This window comes from Natator depressus, chromosome 6 (assembly GCF_965152275.1).
Source record: "Natator depressus isolate rNatDep1 chromosome 6, rNatDep2.hap1, whole genome shotgun sequence".
NCBI lineage: Eukaryota > Metazoa > Chordata > Testudines > Cheloniidae > Natator > Natator depressus.
In genome coordinates, this window is record NC_134239.1 from 33,876,072 (window position 1) to 33,890,887 (window position 14,816).

General features: G+C 42.8%; 1 protein-coding gene across 14 annotated transcripts in view; it reads right to left on the reverse strand.

The window, feature by feature from the left end:
- Positions 1-14,816, reverse strand: part of DENND2B (DENN domain containing 2B) — a 294,903-nt gene that overhangs the window by 65,985 nt on the left and 214,102 nt on the right. For all 14 annotated transcript variants that reach the window (XM_074954990.1, XM_074954988.1, XM_074954989.1 and 11 more), the window contains 6 exons: positions 13,390-13,605; positions 9,914-10,010; positions 8,776-8,820; positions 5,183-5,367; positions 4,333-4,442; positions 2,355-2,424 (listed from right to left, as the gene is read on the reverse strand). In XM_074954990.1, coding sequence (XP_074811091.1) covers positions 2,355-2,424; positions 4,333-4,442; positions 5,183-5,367; positions 8,776-8,820; positions 9,914-10,010; positions 13,390-13,605 — 723 coding nt within the window. The remainder of the gene's footprint in view (positions 1-2,354; positions 2,425-4,332; positions 4,443-5,182; positions 5,368-8,775; positions 8,821-9,913; positions 10,011-13,389; positions 13,606-14,816) is intronic.

The window sequence follows — 14,816 nt, forward strand, 5'->3', positions numbered from 1 at the left end:
CCAATCCATGTGACTGGCTCTGGCATTTATCTTTTGTTTTCAGTCTTTTCAATCTTGAAATGTCATTTAACTCCAGAGTCCACTGGCATCATCTGTTTAATTATTCATTCGGAATGATCCTTAATAGGTCAATACTTTAAAACATATGAGCAATCCCCCCAGCATGTGTCTTTAACAACCTGTCATATTTGCACATCTTCAGTAATACTTACTATCACTTTATTCCACTCTATACACTCTGTGGTGAGTGCTGTGACCTAGTAACCGGTCTGAAGTACAGCTCTTTGCATCTTTTTAAGCTTTATATCTCACTCTTACACTTAGTGCTATAACCATAATATTCTTTCCACAATGCGCTTTCCCATAGGCTTTTCAAGGATTTAATTCTCCGGATCATTCAGGTATGTTTAAATCTTATATACTTATTTCCTGCACCAATTATGTTTGTAGCAATGAGTTTACAAAATGCTTACTCTTGGAAAAAAAACAAGCCTGAATCTTTCATGACTGATTTTATTCAGTGGCTCGTCTGCAAATATTTACAAAAGTACTTTTTGTGCAGCTTTTATTTGTCCTTCAGATGATAAAATACTTTAAATATAGTGTCAGCATACATATCTTCCAGATTGCTTATCTCATTATTCTGCCAGTTTTCCCAATATGCTGATTTCTCTCCTGAAGTAGGTGAAAGGGCATGTTGTTCAATATCATCTCATATTTATTTTTTGCTGTATGAATTTGTAAAGTCTATAAACTTCTCCCCATAATGCACAAATGTGTAAAATGACTGGGTTAAATGTCTATTGGCAAGATAATTACATTTTCCTCAATATATCTTATTTTAGTCATATCAAATCCCAAACTAAACCCAGGAGCTAATGCCTTGGATTTCCACAATCAATGGTAAGATTTGTGCAAGATTAAATACTTGTTGATACTTCCAGAAATTTGGTAGTTTTAAACCTTTATTTTGTGGACTGAATAGTTTCCACAATTTAATTCTAGCCAACTTTTTCTGAGAAGGCTTTGCTAAACTTATGAAAATATACATATTTACTTTTAAGTGGTAGCACATATGAAAAATAATTGAATTGTACTGCTGGCCTCCATCTTTATTTCGTTTATTTGTTCCCATAAAGATATCTTCTGGGTGCCCCATTTATTCAACCTCTGAGTCTCTCCCACAGCCATCCTCTCCCATACTAGCCTGTCCTAGTTTCACTGTGGCTCATGCCCTTTTATAGCCATAAACATTTCCACTTCTCATTTATATTTCATTGTGCTTCCCCATGTATTTTACACTCCAAAAGGTGGGATATATAGGTGCCATCCTTGGAAAATATTGCCAGTAGAACTGACAAGTGCATTGCTTTTGGATTAATGTTACTGAAACTTTTACAAATACAGGGCCCAGTGCTGTTCCCAGCAGCACCAACAGGAGCCTTGACACAGACCTCGGCAAGAACAGGATCAGACACACATGTATTTCAGTATGTCTATCAGAAAATGTCTCTATTAACTAAGGGCCAAATTATGCCTACCCTGCTTGGGTGCATTAGGAGGGGAGATGAGGCTCAGTGAAGAAAGCCCCTTTCTTCTATAGTATTCCTCTCACAAGCCCAGCAACACTGATAGTGAAATTCACTCTTGTCCAGAGATCCAGCAAATGGCCTATGCGCCACTTAAATTCCACTGAAGTTCTCAAAACAGGGCTAGGCTGCTCCAAAGTATGCTGGATCCATGTCAGCATAGAATCAGCCCAAGATAAAAAACCACAACCCCTCCTTTGCAGTTCTAAATCTATTACTATGTGATGAATACGAATGAAAGGACTGAAATGTAGGCTGACAATCTGCGCCTCCCAAGTTCTAGTCATGGCACTGCATTAGTTTGTTGTGTGCCCACGGGCAAATCACTTAACTCTTCTACTGCAATTTTCCTGATTCTGAAATGGGTGACAACCCTCACACGGGTGCTAAGGATTGATTAATTAATGTTTGCACAGCACCTAGGAAATGAAAAGGGCTGTGAAAGAATTAGGCATGTTAGAAACACCATGAGAATAGCCTTCTTTGTGGTGGTGTGGTATTTCTGCTTTTGGTTGAAACCGAAACCAGGTGCCAATGAAGGGGGAAAATGTTTTGTGACCCTCTTGAAATATTTGGGTTCTCTTTCATTCAGACAAAGGTTTCTGACAATTCTTGTTGTATTTGACTTTGTTATCTTTCCAACTCTCAGAGTTCTGGGAACAGCTTTCCTTTTGGCCCGCAAAAGGCATGCTAACAACTATGCACTGCAATGTTGACTGACAACTGAATTTTGTGCTTGGAAAGAGCTCAAGTTGATGTACTTACCAGTAATCTTCTGCAGTAACCAAACCTTCTGCTGCCATCTTCCCCAGTCAGCATGAAAGAGAAGGTCTCGCTGTAATAAAGATTGTCCCAGATTTTATTGTTACAGTGGCAGGACTATAGCGAGTTCCTAGGAAGAGGTGTTAATCTACCCTTTGAATACAGCTTTAGTTTTGTCTTCTTTTCAATTAGTGGATAGATTATTACGAAGTGCCTTGAGGTGCTTCCAAGATAGATAAGTATTTCAAAATGGACAAAACATCAACGGACAGCTGCTGCTTTTTCAAACTAGTCGTTCTGGGTTTTTTGGTGCTATACAGGTGGTAGGATTTCTACCACATTGTTCCCTTTTGAACCCTAAGTATATAGGAGAGGTTTGCAGAACCAGAGCTAGCTTCTCACCTACAGCCAAAGAGCACCCAGCACAAGACTAGGGGGGAACACTAAGCTCACCTTCACACTCCTTGATCCTGGGGTTACCGTGTGCACCAAGTATGGTTGCTCTGACTTATGCTGATTTCAAATGGTCCCAAGGATCTGAAACCAGATCTGGGAATCCATGCACTGTAGAGCTATCCCAACCACACCCTCTTTCCTCTGGCATCAGTGATTCTGGTGGCCAAGACAAGGAGTAGTACTGAACCTCTACACCAGCTCTAGAACACTAGAAGATCTCCGTTGCATTGGGGCAACGCTCCACGGTTGAGACATGTCAGCACTCTGGCTGGATTCTAGCAGCACTAGAGCACAAAAGTGTCCACACAGCACTTGAGGACCTGGCCATTCCACTACAAAAGCATATAGCATCTGATTCTTATTTACACTAAGGCCCCTTTAGACTGCACTGGCAGTGTAAATGAGAATCGCGCCAATGTTTTAGCCCATATCTGAGTTTACATTTAAGCTTTTTTCCTCCCTCATTCAAAGTGCTTTGCTCTGGCTTCATAAAGCACAACAAGAACTCTAGCAATTTTCTTACCCTGGGTACACATACCCCTTCTGAACTGGGAATAGCACAATTCTACTTATCCACTTACCCGGAGCGAGTAAAATATACAGAGGTCTAATGCTCCTTCAGTGGTTTTAATATCTCATAATCTGTATACTTCAGAGCACTGAGTAACATAGCCAAGCTAAAGCAAACAGACCACTGTCACTGTACTCTTATGTAGCATGAGCCATGCAAGCCAATGAAATGTTACATACTTGCTTGTTGGCTGTGGTAATTCACTTAGGTTGTGCCGCCACAAGGCTAATCTGGTGTGACATCACAATCAAAAAGCACATATAAGACATACTGTACAGAATCTCCGATTTTACTGACATACATGTCATTCCACACACATTAAAAAGCCATACAATATTTTGGATGATTCATCTCTGTCCATCCTTCTGCAAACCGGGGAAGCAGGAAAATAAGATTGACACAGTTTTGGAGGTTTCTGTTGTGAGAAAAGGAGCAGGTGGGTTTGGTTCTCCATTGACTTGCCTCTCATGTAGCCATTTAACTCTGTGCAAACCACCATGGTAGCACCAGAGCCTCAGCAGATGTATATTGGTGTAGCTCCACTGAAACATATGGTGCTATGTCAACTCAAGCCAGCAAAGGATCTGGCCCACAGAGTTTTACATCCATCTGGCACTCACTTTTTCCAGGGGTAAATGACTACACATGGTGCCAGGCAGAGGAGAATCAGCCTCAGTCTTTCAGCTTTTTCACAGATCTATTCCTACATTTGGACTTAGCATTGTGACAAACCCTCCAACTGCTTCCCCCCAACAACACAGGTTTGTAAATCAGGCAAAACAAAGAGGAAAAATATTATGGAACTTTAAAAAAAATAAAAATTAAATACCGCTTCCTGAGTGTGAAATGGGCAAGACTCAAAACTGCTACTTCCTTATGTGGGCAAGGGCATTTCTGTCACTCACAGGTACACGCCAACCACACTGAGCAGGAGACACATACAGGAGGGTTTACCTGTTGTATTCTGATACTGGGATCCAGTCCTTGGCATCAGGAAAGCAGAATTGTGGGATGGCTTTGAGACGCTCCTCTGCTTCTCGCACTTGCTTGGTGGGCCTTTCAAGCTGTGGTGGATGAAATCAGATTCACTTGATTCCAGCTTGAGCAAGTCAGTCATTTGTAATGAACAGTCTCAGCAATAGGTTTCCTAATTAACCCATTGGGGCAAGGACCATCCTGTTCTGTTCTTGTACAGTGTCTAACAGAATGGGGCCATCATCCATGATGGGGAATCTAAGAGCTACCACAATAAAACTAATCCTCATGGCTAACATTTTAAAAAATTCATCTGAAACAACTTTGTCCCAGAGTCACCTGATGTTCTTGTGAAACCAGTGCATCTCAGCACTTCAAAATGCAAACCTACCTCAAAATTAGCATCAGCTGTCAGGGTGTGATCCAAAACCCACTGAAGTCATTAAGAGTCTTTCAACTGACTTCAATAGACTTTGGATCAGACCCTAATACTGTGCAGCCAGACCTGGTTAAAATGTCTATGAAATATTTGGAAACTAAATTAAAACTCAGCAACTAAGTGCTCCCAATTAAGCCAAACTCTTCAGTGCTGGGAAAGGATATGCTATAGAATGTGAAAAACATTTCTGAAACAGCCGAGCCTCTTTCTTCCTGCTCTCAACATAAGATGCATTTTAGAACAGAAAGCTCTGGATAAATTCAGAGATCAGGTCTATTGACCCAGCTTAAAAGCAGATTCCTATTACGTGCTCCTTTTATTGATCTTGGCCAAAACATCTTAAATGCATTGAAAATAGGTAACCACAAACAAGGTAGGTTGTTGCTTTACCTTGGGAAATTGATATGTCACTTCTGGGAGATAAGTATTTTTAGAAGGTTTCTTTTTCAGAGACACTACCACAAAATACTCAAACAGCTCTCGCTCCTGCCATTCAATCAGCTCCAATTCCAGGGTGCGGTAACTAGGAGCCCTCTTCAGCATTGACTGGATGTGGACGAGACGCTGGGTGTGAGCTAGCATGTACAAAGAAAGAAAGATTGTTACCTGGAACTGACGTGTAAGCCGCAGACATTCAGAAAGGACTTGATGTTTGTCAAGATCTTAGTCCAAACATGTTCCCCTTTAAAAGTAGACGTTCATGCTGCGCTCTCTCTTATTAATTCCACCCATAAATCAAAGCCTTCTGCAAGAATTGAAATGATGTAACACTAAGCTAGTGGAATCATTTGCAACTCATAGAACTTTAACCCTGCCAAAGTTCGGTTTGTTCTATACATATAGGGCTGTTAGGATACAGATATTCAGGCCTGTCTGTAAAGGCCTATACTTAAGAATTTAGGTGTATTCTTATCACTTGGCTAGTTCTAGAGGTATAAAAGAAAGAATCAAAATCACTGTCCGCCAGTGTAAGGTCCTTCTCTTACTGTGACAATCTGAGGCCCTGTTCTTAGGCTAAGGCCTTTGGCTAAGCAGCAGAGGCAGCCATAAGCTGGGAAGCGACCGGTCACATCCTCACATTCCAAAACTAGTCACATTGAAAGAAGGTGCTATTGGGCTGTTAGGAATACAATCCTGTCCTGATAGTGCCTATCACCTCCAGAGAAAGGGAAGTGCCTAGAAAATGTAAAAGGAAACTTAGTTTGATAGCATCCTGTCTGGCAAGAACTCGCTTATCAATAGCTGGGGTGTGAAATCCTCACTTCTGTATTGTTTTGTCATTGTAGTTCCCACTTTGCTATTGTTTGTCTGTAGAATCTCTGTCTGGTTCTGTGATTGTTCCTGTCTGCTGTATAATTAATTTTGCTGGGTGTAAACTAATTAAGGTAGTGGGATATAATTGGGTACATAATCATGTTACAATATGTTGGGATTGGTTAGTTAAATTTCAGGAAAATGATTGGTTAAGGTATAGCAAAGCAGAACTCAAGTTTTACTATATAGTCTGCAGTCAATCAGGAAGTAGGTGGGTGGGGGGATGGGAACAGGGAATGGGGGTGGGGAAATTGGAATCATGTTTGGCTAAGGGCAGGAATGGGAGTGGGGAAATTGGAATCATGTTTGGCTAAGGGCAGGAATGGGAACAGGGACACAGATGTAAGCCTATGTGGTGTTAGAGCTGGGAAGGGGGATACTAAGGAAGGAAACTGGAATCATGCTTGCTGGAAGTTCACCCCAATAAACACTGAATTGTTTGCACCTTTGGACTTCGGGTATTGTTGCTCTCTGTTCATGTGAGATGGACCAGGGAAGTAAGTGAGTGAAGGGCTAAATTGTGTTCTTGTGTATATGTCTGCAACGGGCTTGGTGAGGGTAACAGATCAGACTCAGACCTGGGCTAGATCAGGAAAGACCAGTAGCACAGCCTGTCAATCTTTAATGACCACAGCTTGATGCTACAACCCCCACCAGAGTATCTGCAACATTTTCTGTAGTTTCTATCCCACTGCTGCTGATTATCACCAAGGAATTTAACGTGAACCAAATTATGCGTCTGCTGGCCTGTAGGGAACGGTGTGTAGGGCACCTAGCGATGCTGAAGAAACACACCGTGGCTCTCTAATATGTAAGGCACAGTGCCTTCCCCATGAGTGCTGTGTGGCGCAAGCTCCTGGGTGCCCAAGGCATATAGAAAAGGGGGAGCTTGAGTTCCTCACAGGACTCCCTTCTGATACTAGCTAATGTGCAGGGCAGGGATGAAATCATGGTCACACCCAGCTCTGATCCTAACATGTTAGCAACAGCCCCCAAATTGCTTGGGCAATGCAAGCAGCCACACTACAGCCTCCTGTGCACAAACATTAAGTGGGAAAGGGCTCTCTGCATCCTCGCGCTCACCTCTCCACCCCAGGATCTTGCCACAGCTTGGGGTGCAAGTAAGTGCTGCTGTTTCCGCTGCAGAGAGAGTCAGGACTAGGATTTGCATCAGGCTGTTGAGGGCAGCGGTAGCTCACTGACAGCTGCCCAGAGAACAGAAGCGATTCTCTCCCCACGCCATTCACTCCCATGTACAGCCTATTTCCATGGGACTAATGCACCTCTTTCGGCCATGGGAACTGGGCCAGGACTCAGCCTGACATAACTCAGAGAGTGGGGATAGTTTCCACAAGCCATTTACTATCCAAAGACACTTTTTCTTCAATTAGAAAGATATAATACATGCACATTATGAAATGTATCCCATCCTCTGTACTGGCAGCGTGACTGGTAAGGTTTAACATGCTGTCTCCATTTTACACAGAGGCTTCTAGGCATGCAAGCAGGTTACAGTGTATCCAAACTTCGGGCTAAAATTAAACAGGATGACAGGGAACCACACAGTGAATTCTCACATCACCAGCACCTGGAATTGAATGCTCTTTTCTCAGAGAACCCTACCAGCCTGCTCAGTTCTCTCGAAGGGAGCGGGACACTGATAGCACCTAAAACAGCTCCAGCCCATTACAGAGACACGCACATAACTGTGCATTCCACTCCCCAGCTCAGAGCCACAGTTCTGCACTACTGTTTTCTTTTTCCCTGTGATTAATATTGTGTGGTATTTTAAATCAATAAAAAGAAAATCAATAGAAACAATTTCTGGTGCAGAGGAAGAACCCTGCTGCTTTCCTTCCTTTTTATAGTTTGGTCTGAATTTCAGTGCTCTCGAAAATGAAGGAGTAATTCCTCAGGCTTGAGCCAAGTGTGCTGCATGTAACGCACTGTCAACCTCTGGAACTCCTTGCCAGAGGGTGTTGTGAAGGCCAATACTATAATGGGGTTCAAAAGGGAGCTAGATAGATTCATGGAAGATAGGTCCATCAATGGCTATTAGCCAGGATGGGCAGGAATGGTGTCCTTAGCCTCTGTTTGCCAGAAGCTGGGATTGGGTGACAGGGCATGGATCACTTGATGATTACCTGTTCTGTTCATTCCCTTTGGGGCACCTGCCATTGGCCACTGTCAGAGGACAGGATACTGGGCTTGATGGATCTTTGGTCTGACCCAGTATGGCCGTTCTTATGTAGATGCTACGCTAGTCTCCCTGATGCACAGCTTACAGTAGTTTTTACTATCTGGAGTCTGCAGACATATACATGTGCACACTCATAGGCAAGTGCATCTTTAAAGGAAAATGCCAGCATACCAGGCATTACCAAAGCAGGTTCCTCATTATGTTTCATGGCTTCTCCTTCCCCTAAAATCAGTTAGACCCTCACAGTTCACCATGCACCTGATTTCCAATATTTATACCATGTTCATGATCCTGCATTTCCAAACTTTGTGAATGGAGTCAGGAGGTAGTGAGGGGTAGCAGGTTTCAAAGAGGAAATCAAATTTCACGCCCTCCCATGAAGAGGAACATCATGCAATAAAAGGAGCATTTATTTTGATGGGGACTGCAAGTGTGACTGACTGGAAGCTAACACGGACTGACCCCTCACCTTTAAACCTGTCATCTGAGTCACTTTCACTCTCACTGTTCTCATCTGCAAAAGAGACAAAGAGATGTCTGTTAAAGGCAAAATGACAACTTTTTTAGATGTTTATTTTTTGGCTAAGGTGCAATGCTTAGCCCTGCGATCAACGCACTCTGTGCTGGAGTTTCAAACTGCACAAAATCAGTGGTTCAAAGGATCAATTTGTGGAGACTGTTAATTGGAATAGGATTATTCTTATGTTTGAGATTCAGGGTACAGCCTAGCTGAAAGCACAAAGGTTTAGACCCCTTTACAGCAAAGCCTGTTTCACTGAATCCCCACCTGTGTAAAACTACATGGGTGGATGCATCATTCTGAAAAATGATTTGAGCGCTTCCACTTGTTCTCAGCTTTTTGAAAGGAGGTTGCATGGCATCAAAAAACTCTAGGGAGGCTCTTGTGGGCTTCATTAGTGCAAGACCTCAAGCTGGCTGGACATGGAGCATAGTACATGAAGAACATGTGAAATGTGACCTGATCTGAGAGGGAGTTTTGAACAGTGTTCACATGAAAGTTCCACAATGCTCAAACTACACACATGCACATTTACACATCTGCATGTACACACATACACTTACACAGATCCTCAGAATGGAAAACTTTCTGAACTACTTCTCTTAGCAAATATAAACATTTAGGGCCTGATTTGCTAACTGGGCCAGTGTTTTTGCAGGTGTAATCTTGAGCACACAGTGAATTAAGTCCACAATTTTGCGCCAGGAAAAAGCACAAATGAATTGCAGGGACAAGACTGTGAATTTTGTACAACATCTACAAATGCAAAATCCCGTAGAAGTTAATTAAGGACTAAGGGGCTAGAGTGAGGAGTTTAGCCAGGGGTTGGTGTTGGTGGGACAGACCTTGGTGTGGGATCTGAGCCCGAGTTAGTTTTAAGCCATCCAATATTTCCCTTTTCAGGACGCAGAACTTCCACTGATGTCAATGGGACATGACAAACAGAGCAAGTGTAGGAGATCACAGAAAAATATACACTGTGGATCAAAGAGGGGAATATCTGCAGAAGGCTGGATAACAATTCCTATAACATTCACATGGATAAAGTACCGTATTGTCTCATTAGACCAAGAGATTTGTGTTATACCTCGCAGTGATGCTGTCTCAATATTGGACATTGATAGCTTCTTCAATCTTTTTTTCCCTCTTTTTGCACTATAGATAGAATTGATCCTTTGTACAAGCTGCAAAACAGAAACCAGGAAGGTGAAACATCAGAATACACTATCACCTGGATGACAAACAAACAGCGAGTGTAAACATTTTTCTCTTTAGAAATCTTTTATGTATCTTCATTTATTTCCTTCTGACTCTCCACATAATCTGACCCCTACTGGCATGACATCTTTGTCCTCTGCAGCCTCTGCCGTCTGGAACTGCCTTCCTGTCTCTCTCCTCCTCAATGATTCTCCATCTTATTTCCAATCTCAGTTGAAAACCCCTTTATCTAGGGGTAAAACTGTCAACAGTGCTAAAGTACTGTATAAAAATGGGATTTAAGCTCATAAATTACTTAGGTGCTTTTGAAAATGTGACCCTATGCCTTGTAATCTCTCTCTCTTGGTCTGTGTGCTACTGTTTATCTGTATCTGCACTGCTTCCGGCCAGATTCTGTGATCCTCAGTTGAGCTAAATTCTTAGGTCCCAATTCAGGGAGGTCCTTAAGAATATGCCTAACTTTAAACACCTGCTTTGTCCCACTGACACATGCTTAAGCCTCTTCCTGAATCAGGGACATAGTTTGCTCCACTAAGGACTACATAATTTGACTCCAATTCTGTAAAATATTTTGCGATACAGGGCCAGATCCTTAGCTAGTGTAAATCAGCGTAGTTCCATTGACTTTAATGCCTAATTACACCAGCTGAGGATCTAACCCAGGGGTCGGCAACCTTTCAGAAGTGGTGTGCCGAGTCTTCAGTCTTCATTTATTTATTCTAATTTAAGGTTTCACGTGCCAGTAATAAGAATCCATGCGATCCATGCTGAGCTGCGCCCCCCCTTGGCCCTGTCTGCACCCCTCACTACCCCAGGCTGGGGCCAGAGGGCCACAGCTGGGGGCGGCTGCAGAGCCCTGGGCTGAGGCCAGGAGCAGAGCCCCAGGCCGGCGGCCGGGACCCCAGGCTAGCAGCAGAGCCCCCCGGACTGGTATTCAGGACCTGCGGCCAGCAGCGGACTGAACCCCAGGCTGGCAGCGGAGCCCCCCAGACCAGTTTTGCTGTTGGTAGTAAACACCTTTTTTCAACGCCTGGGGAAGAGCATGGACGTGGACTCCCCATAGAGCAGCGTATCGGAGTGATGTCACCATGCTGGTGACAACGTTACATTAAGGCCCAAGGAGGTTGCTCTGGGAATCGGTGCGATTGACCATCAAGATCACACTGAAACTGACTCCACACAAAGCGCTGTCAAATGCACAAAGCAAGCAGAGGAACAAATAATTTCTCACTGATCAATTTTAGTCAGTTCAGGTCACCTTGGGTAATACTTGTTATAATAAGAGATACACAATTTTCAGGTGGAAATATGATATTCGAGTTAACAGAGTCCCTTTCACTGGAGAAACAAAAAGGAGGAAAGAGAGGTACAAAATTAAAGGGACAAATTCTGCTGCTTTTACTCATGTTGAGTAGTACTTTACTCCACAAGTAGTCTCTAGTATCGCCAAACCCACCACTTCAAAAATCCTATGTCAGGCCCCTTAAAACCATGAGACTGACTTAAAAATCATGACATTTTAAAAAGATAGTTGTTTTATTTTATTTATTTATTTATTTATTTTTGCCTTTTAGTTTCTGTGTCTTTGGGAATCACATTTTCAAGCTTTTCTCCACAAGGGCTAGAAACTAATTTTTTCTTTTAATGAAAGTTGAGGTTCTCCCATAATCACATGATTCCAGCAGCTAAGGCTTTAAGAAAATATCAAATATTGTGAGACTTGCAATAAAGTTGTGAGAGTTGGCAACAATGGTAATTTTCAAGATGACGCTATCCCTTTAAATCAAAGAAACAAATGGAGGAAAGAGGTACAAAATTAAGGGCCAAATTTTGCCACTTTTACTTACATTGAGTAGTAACTTACTTCAGGGGTAGACCCACTGAAGTCCCATTGAGTAACATCTTACTCCTGCAGTAAGGTATTATACTCAGTGTGAGTAAGGATATCAGAATCTGGTCCTGATAGAATTATTTAAGGGCATATTATTAGTTGCCTTCATTTTCGTTTGCTTCCTGCTTAGGCAGAATTTCAGAAATATAAAAATGTTCCTTTTCTGTCCACACAATATTTATAGCTACATCATTTTGAAAACACTCCTCTATAGAACAGGAAAGAGCGAAATGTACAATAAAAACTAGCATTGTTCACAGGCTAAAAATAAACATGTTGGCAATTCTCTCCTCCTTGACGCTATTGTACCAGGCAATTATTTCATTTCCCACTTTATATTGAAACTTTTTATTTGGCCGAAAGCGTTAAATTTAATTAATTTTTATTTTGTATCTGTAAGTTGATCTGGTCTGCACAGGCTGTGAGTCAAGCATAGGGCCCATGTTAGGTCAGTGGAGATTGCCTTGGGAACAGTTGTAATAAACAAAACTTTTAAAGAAAAAAAAAAGAAGCAAAAATCTTAAGATGCATACTGAACATTATAAACAGTGATAGATCAACAGTTACAAGTTCAGACTCCTCAAGCTAGGTATCGTACAATGCTCGGCCTTATAGAGCTTTCAGAAAATCATGTGATTGTTTTAAACAGTGGAAAAGCTTAATAAAATATCAAGCTAGGTGAGGCTGGCAAAAGGGTGTTTAATATTCTGGGCCATAATGAAGGGCCAGGCTCAGCTGGGAGCACTGCAGAGCCACCCCACCTCCAGGGGAGGATCTCTCATCCCAGCTCCACTGCATGCCGCCAATGTGTGTAAACAGTGAGATCTCCCTCTGCTCCCCACAGTTCCTAGCTCTTCTGCTGGCTGTTTCAAATCTGGACACAACATTTCTTTCTGTAGGGAAAACAGACTTAATTGATGGATAAATGCTGTACAGACATACTGGGCAAGATCCTCCAGACTGGCTGAGCTGTGCACAGCATGAAACCAGCTACTGGGACAAGGGAAGCTTTAAGCCATCTTTGTTGCTCCCAGATCCTGGGGCCAATCTGCACCTGCCCAGATACCCAACACACATCAGAGCAGCCTGCTGGCTGTGCTAACTTAAGCTAGCAGTCCCCTAGTTCCCAAGAGGCCATTCCAGCAGCTGAGATCACAGTGGGGAAGGGATCCCTTGATCATATCTCCTTTTCCTCAGGCACGTCCCTTAGGCCCAGGGCAGGAGGTGGGGTGGAATAGCAGCCACTACTGCGGCTCCACATCATCAGAGCATTCCCCAATGCAGAGAGAATCCTTAAGGGGCCAGTTAAGCCAATCAACGGGCTGTTTTGCATGGTCAGAGCAGGACTGAGGATCTGTTCTTGTGACAACTCACACTTGCCTTAGTGAAAGTGAAACCAAGGCTGGACCCTTGTGACTGATGCATAATCTGGACAATAGTCTTGTGGCCATTACCTTAGGGATCCTCCTGGCCCTGCGTGTGGTCAGCAGCTCACTTGTGGTGCTCAGACTGTCCTCATTCAGACTGGAAGGGGAGGAGGGGATACCAAGCTGAGCCAGAAGCAGCATGTCATCATGGCTGTGTCGCTTGGGTAGTCGTGGTAAGCGATGGCTCTTCCTCTCGGACCAGTTCCCAATGCGCAGGGACTGGCTGCTGGGCTTTGAAGGTAGCTGCAAAAACATGAACAACTTGACATCCCATTTGTTGGAGAAGCACCTATCACAGACATGAAGCCATGGTGGCAAAGGCCAGCTGTGTTGGGGTCTGTTCTATCTCCCTCCAAAGTCAATGAAAAGACTCTCAACCGACTTCAAAGAGAGCTGGAAAAGGCTCTTAGTGAACATGTTATGGCAATACAAAGATTTTCTTGCCAGGCAAGCATCCTCTCTGCAACATGTACAACAGTTTTAAGCACAGAAGGGTCCAAATCAAAATGATCAGATCTGGATCTGCATCTAGGACCTGATCCAAAGAGTCAACAGAAAGTCTTACATTGACTCCTATGGATTTTGAATCAGGGCTCTAAACGTCCACAAACGTTGTGGGGTGCAGGTCAGACAATTTAATAAAGTGTGCATGTTAATATTGTACCCCAATATAAAAGTATGGCTGAGATCAGAGCACTGACTCAGTGGGTCTGATTCTCCCTTCCCTTACACTCATGTAAATCAGGACTAACTCCACTGATGTCACTGGTGTGGGGAAATCAGGCCTTCTGTATTTCTATAACGTTGCCTTTCCTTATACAGTAAATACTATCTCAATCATTTCAAGAACTTGAAGCTTAGTTTTTCCTCTGTCCCACGTTCATGAAGAATCTTCTGAAAATCTCTTCAAAACATGAATCTGCTTAGTTGATCACTGTGGGAAAGCTGAGTATCCATTGATTAAGCACCAAACAATCTATGGGCATGAACAATTCTAGGTTTCCTAACAGTATTTTGTATTGTGTGGCAGCAATATATTGTACTGCTGCCCAGGGGTTAACGCAGTGGACTAGGAGCCAAGATTCCTGGGTTCTTTTTCCAGTCCAGCCACTGTTTAAATGCGTGCAAGCCACTTTCTGAATCTCTCTGTGCCTCAGTTTACCTACCTGCATCAGGATAATTACTGTACCTACCTCAGATAATTTAAGAGGCCTAATCAAGGTTTCTAGAGTGTAATCAGATGCTCAGATGAAAGATGCTATTATGTGATACTTATTAATCTTACTATTAAACCTACTAGCTACTAACATGCTACAGTAAGAAGTCTACTTGCTTAAAACAAACAGATTAACCAATTACAGCCCAAACCAGCACTTTTGGGGTCTCATATTCCTGCAGCAACCATTATTCTTTAAAGAGCTCCAGGAGCTGCATATTCTATATGCTTAAGCATG